Genomic DNA, 17,416 nt, shown 5'->3' with positions numbered 1-17,416 from the left:
GTTTACTGGTCATCTGCTGCATAGGGAGAAGAAAATCCTGTGCCATTTTACTGCAGCATAGGTGAATGATATTTCCGTCAGGTTTGAAAGGTCAGGGCAGGAATTAAGTATACTTAACTAAATAGCTGATATTGGATTCTAGCCATTGTTACTATTTAAATGTGTCCCCATTTCCCATCATTGTAACACAAGAAAATGTGGAATGAAGCATGTGTATGTCAGGTTTTCAACTGAAGGCACATGTCTTTCATGAGATTTCATCCCACTACAATGGTTTCCTATGAGAAGTGTGGGAAGCAGAGAGCATCACCCACACCAGAAGTGTTCAGCTCTTCAGAGTGTGGGTTGTGATCTTGTTTGAAGCTGGAGAAGAAGTTTCCTAAAAACAATTGGTCAATTACAGGAATGGGAGTTGCACTTCCAGGAGTGCATGGGTTACCTCACTTGTATGAATGATCTCTAATGTATATATGTGACTATAAGTTGACCACATGTATAAATCGAGGGAAGCTTTTGGGGCCAAAATAAACAGATTTTGATATGATCCATGAATAAGTTGAGAGGAAAACTTAGGGGCATGTAACAAAAGATCTAAAGGATGAACTAAAGGAAAATAATGCCTAAGAGCTTATAAAATTCCAGCAGGCATCCCTGTTTGTGTTCACCTAAAAAGCTGGATGGATGAGAGAATAGAAGGGAGGTTGATGCTTCCAAGACAGATTACATTCTTGCCTTTCAACAGGGAATGGATGCCTCCTTATCTTTATAAGAGTTAAAATACAGCACTTACATTGACCCATGGGTAAGTGAACTCATGTTTTCAGGCTCAATGTTTTGATTAGAATTTCTAGACTTATACATGAACACAAACATGTGAAACGGGGCAATTCAATTTCTCCCTCCTTAGTTGGTCTGGACTGTGTAAGTCAGTGAGCCATACTGACAGACCATGGCCTCTCATTTTCCATCCTCTTCTGCCCATACTGTCCATCACCCTTGAAGTTATCTGGTCAAAGAAAGGGCCATAGATTAGTGTCTACAGGGGGATGCAGTCAAAGAATTCATGGATGTTTGACTCAAGACACCGCCTTGAGTCCCTATGTTGAGAGAAAGGAAGGATATAAGAAAATAAAATAATAAAAATATATTTTCTGTCCGGATTTTATTTTCTTATAACCCGCCTTTCTTCCAACATAGGGTCTCAAGGCGGTGTCTTGATTCAAATATCCATGAACTCTTTGACTTCCTCCACTGCCATCTTGTCTGTGAGCATAGGATCTGGGGCAGAGCAAGTAGTGGGGAGGACATCCATTGGTTGGAGACCCAGGGAACAATGCACCTCCCAGTCTAGTGTCCGATACACCCCCAATCATGGAAATTGATACCACCCATCAAACCCAAAGAAACCCAACACCTACCCACTTCTCAGAGCAGAAGTGGGCAATTGGCTTGCCAGGGATCAATTTCTCCCCAGAATGCCCCCCTCCGTGTAGACAAGCTGCAGCCCCATAGACAGACACAGAGCAAGTCCAAATACCTGTTTTCCTCTGCAGTCTTTCTCAAAATGCAACCTTCCTGTCGCCATTTTGAGAATGCCTGCGGACAAAAACAGATATGTTTGGGGGTGATACAGGATTTTGGGATGATTGTATGGGTAGGGCTATTTTCATGTTTCTTCAGGCTCTTGGGGGGCTTTGTGGTTTTGTAGCAATTGCCTGAAAATTACACAAATATATATTTTGAATGGGGGGACTTTGAGGGCAGGGTGCAAAAGGTGCCACAAAAGCAGTCCAAGGGAAGCTTGGACTTTGTAGACCGCACTATGCTCATGCCTGTATTTGAGTTTAAGACTAAGATGAAAATGATCAACATGAAAGGGTTAGAATGTTTCTCCATCCTTCCAAAGTGGTTTGGACCATTGTTGTTTAAAAAAAAAAACCAGAGAGGGATTATAAGAAATTTATTAACCACTCTCCCGTCATTCTTTTTTCAAGAGAAAACAGTAGGCACAGTTGTGCAATCACAGTCTGACACAAACACCTCTCCAATTTTCTTTTCTTTCTTTTCTTTTGTTCTCAGACAAAACACAAAGTAAAACATGTCATGGCTCAACCACCCCTTTGTCTCCCCCCTCCCCCCAATACATACTTAAGCAACAGAAATGCAATACATTACAATCAGCATCACTCAGTTGCACACAAATAATAAATTAAACAAGTTGGAAAACCCATGTGGATTTTGGCAAGAATAAATACCCATGTTATGGTTAAGAGGATGGATCTGGAATAATGACTTCAGTCATTCTTTTGGAAAGGTATTCTGTCTACACAGCTGTAAAATGTCAGGTGTGGATATATATATAGTTTGTTAACTAATTGGGAGAAGTTGAATTTTTAAAAAAATGACAATATAAATTAAAGGCCTACTAGTTATGTCATCCATTATACAGTCCTTGGGATTTCCAATAAAAAGACTGCAGGCCTCATACTTGGTCCCAGGTTCTGGACTTTCCACCTAAATCATAATACCTGGCCACATGAGCCATTGGGACTGGTTCAGTATTAAGATAGTTCTCTGGATCCCAGCACGACTGGGCAAACTAAACAGCTGAAGGATTCTCCTTCTTTGGAGGCCTTTAAACAAAGGCTGGATGGCCATCTGTTGGGAGTGTTTGACTGTGTTTTCCTGCATGGCCCATGGGTCTCTTCCAACTCTATGATTCTGTGACTCCACAAATCCAGCCTGTTGGTCCATTGGCATGTTGATTTTTGGAAAGAGGGACGTGCATGAATCCAGTGTGTCCCCAGTTATGTAACAAACACTCACCCAAAGAGGTAAACCTCATCAGTATCCCTATCAGGGTATGATGGAGGGGGTATCAAGCTGAAGGAGAGGGCCTCAAAATGCACATATGTTCCCTCCCTGCCAATTTTAATAATTGGGACCAATTTTGAGTCAGTTGGAGGGCTCCTAGAATCCTGATTGTACTCGCTTTGGGTAACATTTCCCTGTTGGAAGAAGGAAATGAAACAAGCCACATGCCCAATTATATATTGCCTTTTCACCCTCAAGAGTTGCCTCTGCTGGAAAATTTCTCCATGAATTGAGAAGGTCTTTAAAGCTGAGAGCAATGTAACGTTAGTCACACCCCAGGATATACGGGGAAGATCAGGGCATTGTACCCTTAAATAAGAATCCTTTCCTTCCCCTGTGGATTCTTCCTTCAGTCCCCAAATCTCTAGCATTGCAGTAATGTAAAATTACAGTTGGGCATTGAGGAATAGAGCCAGTGTGGCATAGTGGTTTCAGTGCTCAAAGACAACTCTGAAGACCAGGGTTCGATTCCCAGCTTGGTCATGAAACCCACTGGGTGACCTTGGGCAGGTCACATACTCTCAACCTCAGGGGAAGGTAATGGCAAACCTTTTCTGAATAAATCTTGCCAAGAAACCCCCATGATAGGTTTGCTTTAGGGTCGCTATAAGTTGGAAACAACTTGAAGGCACACAACAACAACTATTTAGGAATCCAGTTTAGCTATCTAAAGGGACATGTAAAGTTAGCAGAAGAATGTCAACACACCAAATTTAAGAGTTGTGGGCATGAATGATTTTCAATGCCTCACATTCTGCAATGCTAGAAATTTGGGGACCAAAGGAAAATTTCATGGGGAGGGGAGGGAATTCTTATTCGGAGGCATACCATCATATTCCTCTGTACACCAGTGGTCAATGAATATTTTTAAAAAATAAATACATTTTAGGAAAGGATAGATGATGGGGAAAGGAAGAAGAGGAGCTTTAAATATCTCTCCTGACATGATCCCCACTCCACACCACTCTCTGAAAACATTTTCATTGCTGCACTGGCAGTTTGGTTTGGGATCATGGAAGGGGCAAAAAGTGTGAAAGTCTCCTCTCTGACTCATGTGAAAGCAACCACAAATCTGCAGATTGTGTGGAGATGGTGTGGAGTATCTTTTTGCAATCACGGGTTGTCAATCTGAGCAGGCAGGTTGTGAAGAGGGCAGGTGGAGAAACTGGCAGGCTTTGCACATGTACTCTGCCAATGCTGTCAAAGCCCCCTGAGGTTTTGTGACAGAGCTTCCAGAAGACACTTGCAAATCCCTGATGGGTTTTGAGATGGATGGATATACATTTCTCCATCCCAAGGGCTTGGGAGCAGGAAATAATCTGATAGACAAGCTTGGCATCTGGTGGGTTCTTTCCCATGACTGATTTGGCCAAATACAGTTCATACTGGGGAGTATTTGTACCAAAGCTTCCCTGGGGTGGAAATGGGGAGAGGGCAATGTTAGAAGTGGGAAGGCCTTGGTGAGACTACAATTCTCAGAATCCCCTGGTGAGCATGACACAAAAAGGAGAAACATAATGAGTGGAGTGGATGGGAGTTAGGAATCCAAAACACCTAGGGTACACATGTACTGAAGAAATAATACAGTTTGATACCACTTTAAGTAGCTCCATCCTATGGAATCCTGGGATCTGTAGTTTGCCATGGCAGTTAAAGGGGTGCCAAACGGCATTATTTCTACAGTGAAGATGTGCCGCTAGAAGTCCTAATGTTCCCCTTCCAAGGTCTTGAAAAACATTTTTATGACAATAGCGCCAATGATCTGGAGATGTGGTGGAGTCTCTCTTGTTAGAGGCATTCAAGCAAAGGATGATGGGCAATCAATCTGTGGCAGACAGTTCCTGCTCTGCATTCTGTACTTCAAGCAGAGGCTTGGAACTAAATGATCTACAAAGATCTCTGTAATGTGATTCTTTTCATTTTCATTTTAGGCATTAAGCAAAGAAACACATCTGCTATAAGATTCCATTTCTCACGGGAAGTCTGCAGAAAGCACCCTGCCACTCATCACTGAGAACCCACTGCCCCGTAGAAACACAAAGGACTCAGTGGTAGTCTAGTGACACTGTGGTGTCTACTTGTGTCATTTTCCTGTTTAGAGAGGTCTGCTTCCTCTTTCTGTCCAGAGATACCTGCGGTTACAGCACAGAACCAAAGTTAAGCCATATGAGAAGCTCTGGAAAAAGTAGCAAGGCAGGAGGCACCATTACCAAGTGGAAGAGAGGCTATGAAAAGTCACACTGTCATTTGTACCAAGGCATTCTGGACCTCATGGAATCTTTGACAGTACTTGAGCCTAGTCAAGTAAGAGGCACTTGATTCACAATGTTTGACAGATCAAAATAACCAGTATCTCAGCTCCAGTAGGCCATGTCTCAGCCTATACTTTCAGATTCTCAAAGGTAGTGCCATCCACTTTTGCTCCCATGACATGCGTTCACCTCTAGTCATAAGTATGTGCAAAACATGGAGGATGCCTCAGATCAATAACACAGCCACTCTGCATGCACTGTCCACTTTGCGCACAGCTGGCTCCCCACATGGCACTGGCTCCCCACATTGTTGGGAGGGTGCTTTGATTGTGCATTCCTGCATGGCAGAGGGTTAGACTTGATGGCCCTTGAGGTCCCTTCCAACTCTATGATTCCATGAACCTATGAATTGAGGGGCTGTTGTGGAAGTAGACATCTAATTGTGACTTCTTTCCTGCTATTCTCCTTTAGGGGAAATGGTTAAATTGGGTGTGCATTGCCATTGGCCTCTGACTTTCACACTTCATTAAAAAGAAGATCATACTTGACATGCTGTCAAGTAAAGTTGAAGGAATTGCCTTTTAATGAGGAGCTAGGTTATGGGTTCATCTAGTCAACTGGTGGTCAACTGGGGGCCCTTATGAGGTTGTTAAAACTTCTATCAGCTTTAGCCAGCAGAAGCAGCAGGGAAGAGAAGTTACAGTCCAACAGCATCTGTAGGGCCATAAATAGTTAACTCTGAGCTAGCCCAACATTTTCTATTCGGAGCCATGGTGGTACTCCAAGCTCTTGAGCATAATCCTTTTCCAAGTGACAAGAAGTTAGCTGCTTTCTCCTAGGGCCACCAAACATAACCAACCTAGGAATGGTACATGATCACAAAGTCTAAGAAACTCCTGTGGGTTTAGTTTGCTGGGTCTTTCTACTGGTGTGTTTTCAGTTTTGCAGTGGCCTCCAGAAAAAAAATAGCGGACAAGATTGTCAAGGAAAAGGAGAAGAAAAACATATCGATAATGGGAAGCCCTTGATAGAGAATTGTCGTTGTTCCAATGATATGGGGCTTTTTTATACTTAAAAATATATAAATAAAGAGTTTGTCAGGCAGACAGGGAGAGTGGGAGGTGGGTGGATTGGAGGGGATTCAGTAGGAACCTGCCTTCTGCATGGTGACTCCCGAAGCTGCTCAGCCAGAGAATATCCAAAGCTAACCAGAGAGCAAACTCTGGTTGGATGTCACATACGAAGGGCACATCCCCAGTGCGTTTCACATTCTCTCAGAACTTAATCGTCCTTGAGCTTCCATCCGGAATCTGCCATGCATCAGGAGTCCCCTGCGCACTACGCCAACCTACAAAAAGCAAAACAAAAACAAAAACAAAAAATAGGATGGGGACAGAGGGGGAAAAAAAGAAAGGTGTAATATGGACCAAGAGTCAAGGCATTCCTGATTACACTTAAGAGGATACAACACACTGGGTGATGGGAAACACTACTGGAATATGTGTGCCATCCAAGACAACAAAACTCCCTCATGGGAGAAAAATACAATGGCCCCAATCCAGCACATGCAGTGAATTATACACAACTATGGGTAGCTGAGGATGGAAATGAACACTGTCACATTCACAGAGGAAAATGAAAGACTCAGCCGATTTAATGGGTCAGATGCAAATGTTAATGATCTGGTTGCACATGGGTTTCTGGATGTACTCCTGCATCAACTATTTCACACAGAAGGCTGCATCCACATGTGGTTCTCCCTTGCTGGATCAGGGCCTTTGATGCTAGCCCAACACACAGTGTACTCATGAAAACAAAGTCATCAAGTCAATGTAAGGTCTTTGTTGAGAAGTAACATTGACTTCTGATCCCACGAGGAATTCCTGTGACACAAAATTTGGGCAAACATCTTGAGCCCTTCAGACTTGCTGATGCTGTTAGAAGCTGTGAGAGTGGAAGTCCAGAATGAAGAATGGAGTCCATATGCCATGTCTTTTATGACTTGAAGAAGTTCTTTTGTCCATTGTATTGCCTTGGTCTTCTCTTCTGTGACAAGGCATGGTTCTTTTGTCCCCAAAACCAGAGACCAAACTCATTGCATTGAGATGGGCATAACTTTGTGCAGCACTTGGCTACATCATGGAACTAATGGATGTTCTCCACAGCAGGAAGAAATGATGAACTGTACAAGAGACATGTGGGAAAACAGATACATGGCCTACCCATTATGAAACCCAGCATGGGCCAGTCCTTAATTACAACATCATACCGTTTTCACATTTGGAAGTAAGTGACAGGAGTCAACTCTGCTTTCAATGGTGTGGAACGTAGGAAGCCCAGATCAAATTCATTGAAACCTCCACAATCTCTTTATCAGACAACAAATGAGTTTTTTTTTCCTGAACAGCAAGATGGTTCTAATATGCCATTTGTAATGTGTCACTTTTGTCATCTAGTTCCATACTGGACTAAAACTCCCAGACTCCTGCAGCCAGCTATGCCTACAGAAAGTCCTGGGAATTGTAGTGCAAACATTTAGCTTTGCCAAGCTCTGTCTAGTTCTCAGCAGACAGTTCATCATATAATATTCCTCCATACACAATGGAAGATTTGAGCTTATGCAAAACTAGTACGTCAGTCAAAATTCAGGTTATACTTCTTTCTATCTGGAAGGAATATGGAGCAGCATTCAGTCTTGCTGCAGCCCGAAATGGGATAGCTGGACCCAGCCACCTCAGTGGAAATTAGCCCTACAACAGAAGCTTCTCCTCTATCGTTCAGGGATCTTCATCCATTTGGAAGCTGCAGAAGGCCTACCAGAGTTTCATATGAATGGGCTTTCCCATCTTCAAGTTCTCTGAAACATTTCCAGGAACTATGTTTTCATTACCTATCTTACCCACTTGACCCACATCTCTTGTGCACAGTCTCTCTCTTTTCCCCTCTCAATCTCAATCTCTTACCAGAAATAAGTATCCAAAAAATTTCTCTCAAGACTTGTACAGAAGGTCAGCCTTGTACAGAATGTCTGCCGTGCTAAAATATGCATTATGGCCCAACACCAGAAAAGCACTCCAGAAATCTAACAAATTGCTCATGGACCTTGGTGTTTCCCTAACATCAATCATTTATCATACTGCTAGAGAAATGTCCCAGGTCATATTACTGTTTTGGTTTGGTGTTCAGGTCACAATCCATTCTTCTCTGAAAAAAATGTATTATCCTTCTACGTACATCTCACTCAGTTTTTATTTACTAGCCTCTTCCCCGCTCCCAGTTTTCTAGTTACTTAAGCACTACTCTAAGGAAGTCTATAAACAAAGGCTTACTTCCATTCAGGAACAAAGGTACTGTACAATGCCATAGATCAAAGATGGACTCTTGTAAAGAATCCAGATATCTTAATGTAACTTTGTCATCACTCTTGTGCTCCTTTCCTAAAATGTAAGGTAAGCCTCCATACTGCTGAAGGTCACATGTATTTCTCCATATCCTTTCAACCATGGGATAACTTCTACAGTAGCCAACATTTTGGTTTACTGGCCATCTCACTTCCTAAATTATATTGGTTGAGGAAATGGATGATGTAACAGGTATGGATCAATGTGCACTGACCGACTCTTGACAGTGATCTTGTGTGTAATGTCTGAGCTCTGGATTGCAGCCCAAGGAGTTAATGCTCTGGGACTTACTTCTGAGTAAAACTGCACAGAACTAAGTTGTATTTAAAATTTCTGAACTGGACTGTGCTTTGCATTCTGTTCTGGTTGAGACTAACAATTTTATATTTTGCTTTAATTGGAATGTACAAGTGGTACATCTAGCTCCACCAACTGCTCCAATGCAAGCCCTGAGATCCTTCCCAAATAGGAATTCAGATCATGCCATGAAAAGGCATCCTTGCCCCTATAAGCTTTACTATGTAGCTTCCAGAATCCTTTTGCCAGAATTGCCACATTGATACTGGGAAGCTTTATCTTACCCAAATTCTGGATAACCTAGGGATGTAATTCTTCACTAAGTTTTTTTTTCTTTCAAAGAGAGCAACAAATATTTTCAGCAATTTTCTTCCTACTGCAAGAGTCTTCAAAGTTTTTGAAGTCTATTTGCAATTCAGGATTTATTCTGTGAAAAATCCCACATTGTTGTTTTGCATATAAATTAGCATTTTCTGCACAGAAAACAGACCTTTCTGCAAGGAACATAATATTCCAGTGCAGAAATATCAATACCTGTGCAGAAAATGGTGTAATTGAGGATTTATTCTGTGTAAAATTTGCACATGGTTTGGATAGAAAATAGCTCTTTCTGAACAAAAAAAATCCACAAAGTTTTCTGTGCAGGAATTAATATTTTTGCATAGAAATATTATTTACCATGGAGAAATGGATGTTTTTTGCACAGAAATTGCTGCAATTGAGGATGCTGTAAAAAATAAATCACCATGGTTCATTTGCATAGAAAACACATCCGTTTCTGGATAGAAAACAGAAATTTCTGTGCAGAAATTAATATTTTTGCATTGAAATATTATTTTCCACACAGAAAAGGCTGTTCCCCATGCAGAAAAGGCTGATTTCCATGCAAAAACAACCACATGTGAATTTTGCACCTATTAAGTCCCAGTTCTTCTCATCACAGTTTCTCAATATTTAAAAAATACGTTTGTGAATCAACTATTTTTCAAATATTCTTTCCATTCCTAGGATAACCTTTCCCTCTCAAACCCAAGGAGCTAACAACCGAGGCAATGGTTATGGATGGCTTAAATAAAGCAAAGCAGAACAAAATGAAAAGTACAAGTAATGCCCTCCAACATTGGCAGGAAAGGTCACTGAAGTGATTTTGGGGCCCAGCATTGTGTAATGAACAGAGGGAACTTTAATCCTACTGTGGTATCATTTGTGATAGAGGCTCTGCCTACATCTCCACTTAAACCATGTTGCTATTCCCGTGTAAGGGAATAGCTATGACAGGGGAGGGTCTGAGGCTTGCTTGTTTTTCTGGGACTGAACACATCTTTTCCTATGGGAAAAGTCTTGCCAAGATCTCTGCTTCTACTGAACATTGGGAGTATGTCTACACTGCAGTTACAGCAGAATCCTGAGATTTGTAGTTCAATAAAGGCCTTGGGATCTCTGCCAGAGAGCTCTAATTCAGGGAGGTGGACTAGAGCTTTTTAGAAAAGAATCCTAAAAATGTCATTGAATTACAAATCCCAGGGCCCATGGCAGTTGAAATGGGATTAAACTGCTAATAACTGTATAGTATGGATCCACTCTGAGTGTTGATAGAAGAGGAGGAGATGTCAGAGAGGTTCCAGTGTTTCTTGACTGAAGTAGGAGAAACTAGCTAAGGGATGTGTGGAGACTGATAGTTGGGAGATAAGTGGGAAACCCATGAAAACCAAATTGAAGTCCCATGAGGACCTGGGTTCTAATCCTGACAGAAGGAATGCACTGTGTCGCCTTCAGCAAAATTTACCCTCTCAACTTCTGCTCTCCGATACAGTAGGAACAAAAGCAATTGCCAAAGGCATCTTGACCAGTAGCGTAATTGTCTGTGCAAATGCTGTCAACATTGTTGGCCACCGTAATTTTGAGAGAGAATTTGGGACCTTTTAATTGGATTTCTAGTATTTCAGGGAACTGTCTTCATGCCCAGCGATTCTAGCTGGTTCCCCAAAATGAAAAACAAGATGACCATTCCCTTATCCTGAAGACATGACATCTTAAAATTATATTTTGTACATTCATACACTAATTACCCATAGAGATGAAGACAGGCATGTTTGGCTTGACATATTTATATTATCACACGTGATGTAGGTGTATTCAAGGAATGAATACTTTTAAAAAATTCATAGCCTGATTAGTCTGTTTGTTTTAAAAGAGAGAGAGATTGAAAGAGAAAGGCTATATCTGTACTGCAGAATGAATACAGTTTGATACCGCTTTAACTGCCACGGCACCATCCTGTGGAATCCTGTGATTTGTAGTTTTGTGAGTTTTCGTGAGCCTTTGCTCTGAGAGCTCTGGTGCTACAACAAACTATAAATCCCAGGATTTCATAGGATGGAGCCGTGACAGTTAAACTGCATCCATTCTGCAGTGTGGCAGTAACCAGAGAAAGAGAGAGAAGTAAATAAATGTGAAATCTCTATAGCAGCACAGGCAACTTCCATAAAACATCTGCAGCAGAGTGCCATGCAACACTATATGAATGTTGAATGCTTACAGACAAAAATAATGGCTCAGCCTATCAGCATAGAAGGCATCACTGCCACAAGGACCACACAATCCAGATGATAGTTTGACCAGTGTGACTATTTGAGTTTCAAAACTGAAATTTGTAAACCAGTTCCCCTACTTAGCTTGCTATGATCTTCAGAAAATGGAACACTTCCTCCACATGAACATAAAATCCAAGGTGACTGTTTCACCAAAAGGCCCACATGGAGATGTTGAGTTCAACCCACAGGTTCTTCTCCTTCCTAAAGTGAGTAAATTTCTCAAGATGGGCCTTTGTGAAAAAGGAGAAGGAAAAGGAGAAGGAGGAGAAGACAAAGTAGCAGCAGCAGCAGTAGTGGAAGAAGGCGGAGGAGAATGCTAATGAATAACTGGCTGATCCCACCTTGTTCTCTTTGGTGGACTGAGGAGAACAGGCATCCATCCTGCATCACATCCAAAATATTGGTAGGTGCATGAATTGACTACACTTTGCAAACCAGATTCACATTCAGATACATTGAGCCCTTGGTACTCAATGTGTTTGGTTCAAGGACTCCCCATGGATACCAAAATCCATGCTTGTTCAAGTCTCATTAAATACAGTGGCTAGTAAAATGGTGTCCCTTATATGAAATGGCAAAATCAAGGTTTGCTCTTTAGAAATATATATATATATATATATATATATATATATATATATATATATTTCTAAGGCACGGATACTTGAATCTGTGGCTAAAGAATCCATGGACCAACTGTAAAATTCTGTCACTGAAATTTGCCGGTGGTCTTCAGCTTTTTCATTGTGCAAAGATATGGAACTTAGCCAACCACCAAAGAAAATCCAAAGAAATTACCACCAAGTCTCAAAACAAGGAGAGTAATTTTTAATAGTCCAGCTACAAAGAAAGAACCAGAATTTGGACATAGAGCCATTCAAAGCCTCACTCATTATCTAATGGGCCACACTATTTATGGCTGTTGCTTTGGTATGTCCAAGAAACAATTTTAGGATCCCCCCCCTCCCCATTTTCTCTAAAGCCATAAAGGTTTGGCACAGGGACTTTAAAATCAAGGTCCATATAAAGGAAACCTCACAAATTAAAAAACTTTTTCATAACAGAATACTAAATAAGTACTAAAGTCTCCTGTGGCAAGAATAAGAATAGTTTTCAGGTGACCAGGCCAGTAACTTTTGTAAAATTAAAGCATCATTTATTTTGTTTTTCCCTCTCCTCCTCCTCTTCTCCTTTCAGGCTCTCCGTAGACCACAAAATTAATAATATCCACATAAATCTCCAAAAAAGAGATCTAGAAAAAATGTCTGTGGTCTAGAGACTTTTGAAAGCTTATGTCAAAAGGCTAAAAAAGTAAACTGGTCAATGAGTCACAGAGCAGCTTTGTTTGTTGAATGTTGTTGAGTGATTTTCCATGCATGAAAGAATATGGAGGTGGTGTCTAGTTATTGTCTAGGCTTTCTGCATAAATCTTTCTAATCCTTTGGCCATGGTCTTCCCTAGTAGAAGGTCTACCCACAAAAAGAGTTGAATTCAATACCTTCTCCTTGTTTCTCCCTTTCATATCTTTACCGTTTTCGAGGGTGTCCTGCACCAACTGCCAAAATGCCATTCAGGCTGCATCTGCACTGCAGAAATAATCCAGCTTGACTTTACTTTAACTGCCATGGCTCAGTGCTATGGAATCCTGGTTGCTGGTTGTAATATTAGAGCTCTCTGACACAGAAGGCTAAATATCTCACAAAACTGAAGGCTAAATATCTTACAAAATCCCAGAATTTCATAGCACTGAGCAGTGGCAGCTAAAGCAGTGTCTGTAGTGCAGATGCAGCCTAAGTCTTCAGGACTAAAGGTTTGATGTCCTGAGAACTTCCCTAGCAACTTAAAAGTCAGAGGTGCATTTTTAAAAAAAGTCCCCAAAGTAAACCAAAAAAAGGGGTGGGGGGCAGGAGATGATGGTGGTTGCAGTTGCACTACAGGAATGGTGTGTATAATAGGCCATCTGGGCTATAATAGCTCAGTGCAGAGAACATAGGGCTTTGAGGGTTATGTGATGATTATTCAGCACATGGTGAAGTTTTAAAAAGACCCCTTCAGACATGATCCCAAGAACAGCCATAAGGGCATCAGCTTGTAAAAGTAAAAATAAACACCAGACAGAATGGTGTATTTTAACAATCTAACAGAGCTTGATTCAGTCTGAATCCAGGTTCCACCTACAGAAATTTAGGCCTTTTGTATCACGTACAGGTGGAATGTTTCATGTATCTGAAGCTTTTGTATGTGCATCTATGCAAATAAAAATCTGCAGTGGGGAAAAAATTGCAGAGTTAAAGACTAGGACCAAAGGTTAGTTGGTACTCTCAACTAGAATAGACGCACTGGATACACGGGGTGTTTTATATGTGTTGACTGTTCCAGAAATTTATTCCATGACTATTCTCTTAAGTCGAAGGCTGGCAACTGAATTTAGGCCGATGGGTCTTCTACATCCTTGATGCTTTCACATGAGGTTGGAGATGTAACTTGGTTTAATCGCACAGCAGAGCTAACACTGTATCAGTGGCAGTGTGATGGAAGGGGATTTGTTTGCTACTGCTGTTGTGTGCCTTCAAGTTGTTTCTGACTTATGGCAACCCTAAGGCAAATCTATCATGGGGTTTTCTTGGCAAGATTTGTTCAGAATAGGTTTGCCAATGACTTCCCCTGAAGCTTATGCATATGGTTACCTAGTGGGTTTCATGGCCATGCAGGGAACTGAAGCCTGGTCTCCAGAGTTGTAATCCAACATTCAGACTACTTCACCACAATGGCTCATGGAAGGAAATACAGCAATTTAGGTAAAAGTAGGGGATTCAGCAGCGGATGGAGGAAAAGGCGAAGTATGAAAGGGTTCAAGAAGGCAAGAAGATGCTTCGATTACACAATCAGCATGGAAGTTACAAGAGCAAAGGAAAGGAGGCCAATAAAGATGGTTAGGTCAACCTTCCTATAGTGGGACTCAAGTTGAAGGTTTTTATGTCAGGGGTATGGAGAATCCACTTTGGGTCTTATTCCAGATTTTAAAGGAGCTATTACAAGTGATGACCCGTATTCTTCAAAGTTTTCAACTCCTTTAAAGTCTGAAATAGCAGATCCATAAATAAATAACTGAATATTCACTGCATCGTGATCTGGAATCCTTGATCCCAGGAAAGGCGGGCTAAAAATAAAGTTGTTGTTGTTATTATTATTATTATTATTATTATTGCTCACTATCATCACTAGCTTTAGCCATGCTGGCTTTGAATGATGAAAGTTATAGTCATACTCACAGGGGAGGGTATACAAGGTTAAGGAATGCTGACCTAGGAGAAAAGTTAGATGGAAGGAGATTCATTTTGTTTGGGGTCTGAGTCAGTGGCAAGACCCCTTGGGAAGATATATTAGCAAGACTGTTCTGCAAACTGAGATATAAACACAAACATGTGTTGTCCTTATAAGAATGTTAAGGTAAAGATTGAAATGCAAAAAAGGAGCATTCAAGGGAATTACCATGCTATGAAGAGAGCAGGAGAATCCATCTGGAGTGGTTTACCTCTTGGGCACTTGGAAGGGTGGTTACCTTTGTAGGAAAGACAAAGTTGAACTTGTTCTTTCTTTGATGAAAGGATGAAGTAAGGAAATGTTGGCGATCTAGAAAAGTCAAGGAGGACACAGTCACACAAACTTAATGAGGAAATAAAGCTGTGGCTATAAGGATTCATTGTCCTTGACCAATTTCAGGCCAAATAATTAGAAGGACATCTTCTGGAAAGCATCCAGAGAAACTTCTCTGAAACCTTGGAGGAGTTGAAGAAGAGCTGATGGATAACTTTTAGAAGGACTGGCAAGGAGTTGATGGAACTTGTTCCTGATGACATCTGAACCCACTTGTTCGTTTTCACATCTTTTCAGTGAGATGTATATTTTGAAGATGAAACTCAGATAACCTAGCCACGACTTTCTAATAAGTCCATTGCAAATATTAGTTTTTGGTTAACCACTCTATGGGCAATAGTGGCTAGGCTCTATCTCAAACATTCAGCCACCAGAGTACCAAATCAAAAATTGTTGCAGACATAAAAAATGGGTGGGAGAGAAAAGTGCATAAACTGGGATAATGTTGGTTCATCCTCTATAAAGATCAGACAAGGAATATAGAAATCAGGACATAAAATTAATTAGAACTGAAGACTATAATGGAATAAAGAGGAAAATGGGTTGTTGTTGGGTTTTTTTTTTTGTTGTTTTTTTGGGGGGGAACCCCAGAAATTATATGGAAGATAACTGGGCAGCAGAAAACCAAGAAGTAATTTTTAATTAATTTTGTATGTTACTTTGAATTGTACACTACTGAATTTTGGGTGGAAAGCAGCAGTTTGTCCTATTTGTCTCACTGAGTGAGAACAAATGGCTAAAAGGTGAGTCTCAGAAAGGATCAAGTCTGATCCAGCATCCACAAGTGAGGTAAACACTTTTGCATGGGAGAATATCCATTTTGCCAAGAGCTGATTGTTTCATATCAGCTGAACATATCAATGTCTTATTCTTGATGTGTGCCTTTCCTTTTCCTTTCTTTTCTGGAGGAAAAAGAACTTACGGGAATTGCCCAAAGACAATCCAAGATAGCACTGTAATGATGGAACTGGAGATTGGTATAATCTTGGGAAAGAAAGGCATGGCAGTACCAGGGGTACAGCTTTGGGAGGACAAAATGAGGCCATTGTCCTGATAAGAATTCTGCCCAATCCATGATATTTTCCTTCAGTTCCCCCAAATCTAGCATCGCAATAATGTAAAACTTTAGTTGAGCATTTAGAAATAGTTCAGGCACCCAAAGAAAAGTGGCAGGCAACATGATCAAGAGAACGCAAACAGCAAATATCAGCGTTCTAGTTCTAGACGTGAAAAATTTTCAATGTCTCATTCTCTGCAATGCCAGAAATCTGGGGACTGAATGCAAATTTCATTTTGGGATAGAATTCTTACTTGGGAAGCAACACACTCATTTTGTCCCCTGTAGCAGCATCCCCAGGAAACAAGGGTCTTATATGTGTCTTTCAAACCTTAAATGCTTCTCCAGCCCTTTTCTTTCCCTGCTAAACTGGATTACCAGTGAATTCTCACCATCATCAACACACTGCGTGAGTGTTAAAATGAGTGTAAATGCTAATGAAATTGGGGCATAGGGATGCCCCAAAAGACATTTTTGCTGTCAGGGGATGGTTCCTGGGATTTGGGTTCCTATATGGGGAAGGGTTTGAACAGAGAGGGGCCTCCAATATCCTCACAGTTGTATGGAAATGGCACAGTGCTACAGCATCTTCTCTACATGTACAAAACCTATGGTTTAATTGAGTTCAAGGGACTCAAACAGCAAAGCTGGGAGAGGCCCCAGTCTAAGACTTTAGAGAAGAGGAGAAGCACTCATGGTCCAGCCCAATAAGCGGTATACCAGGGCTGATACTAGGGTTAGGGATTGCGCAGCAACCGTATGGTCCCTAACCCTAGTACATACTGGTAGCGTTACAATGGTGGTGTCCCATGTACATGGGTGCCGCCATTGTGACATAAGCACTGCGCAGCATACACACGGCACCATGCGTCGCTTACGTAACGAGTGCACCAGTGGCGCCCTTGTGACGTCACTGCGGTGCCACACCAAGAACCCAGAAATACCGTTTGGGGGCTGCGCTGTCCCTGCGGAGCAAAAATGGGCGCCGGCAGGCCGCCATTTCTCAGCAGCCAGTCTCAGGCCATAGTCACATACATTATGAATACATTATGCATGTGTCTATTGTACTCAGTCTGTGAGCCAAAGCCAGAGTTTGGAAGAGTTACTTTTTTATATTTCAGATCTAAAAATCCCTCAACCAGCATGGTCAGAGATTAGAAACATGTCTGGATGGACCAGGATACTCTGAGGACAGCCTGGCCCCATTATCTGGACCTCTGTTCCTGCAGCTCAGCAGCTGTCTACATGGGCATCCCGCTGAGCTACCTGTCATGTCCAGCAGTCACA

At 41.5% G+C, this 17,416-nt stretch overlaps 1 protein-coding gene across 3 annotated transcripts in view; it reads right to left on the bottom strand.

Moving 5' to 3' along the window:
• Positions 1 to 1,943: 1,943 nt before the first annotated feature.
• The window catches only part of BCL11A (BCL11 transcription factor A), a 235,537-nt gene continuing 220,064 nt past the window's right edge, over positions 1,944 to 17,416 (bottom strand). For 2 of the 3 annotated variants that reach the window (XM_089528856.1, XM_089528858.1), the window contains exon 4: positions 1,944 to 6,474. In XM_089528856.1, the coding sequence (XP_089384982.1) occupies positions 6,391 to 6,474 (84 nt within the window). In that variant the 3' untranslated portion in view covers positions 1,944 to 6,390. Of the gene's footprint in view, positions 6,475 to 14,907; positions 15,049 to 17,416 lie in introns of all 3 variants that reach the window. The other variant, XM_089528857.1, reaches the window with a different exon arrangement.

The sequence above is a fragment of the Sceloporus occidentalis genome, unplaced genomic scaffold, assembly GCF_023333645.1.
Source record: "Sceloporus occidentalis isolate IW3139 unplaced genomic scaffold, rSceOcc1.0.p SCAF_6, whole genome shotgun sequence".
Lineage (NCBI taxonomy): Eukaryota > Metazoa > Chordata > Lepidosauria > Squamata > Phrynosomatidae > Sceloporus > Sceloporus occidentalis.
Note: the sequence above shows the minus strand (reverse complement) of the source record. Positions and strands in the feature narration are given on the sequence as shown.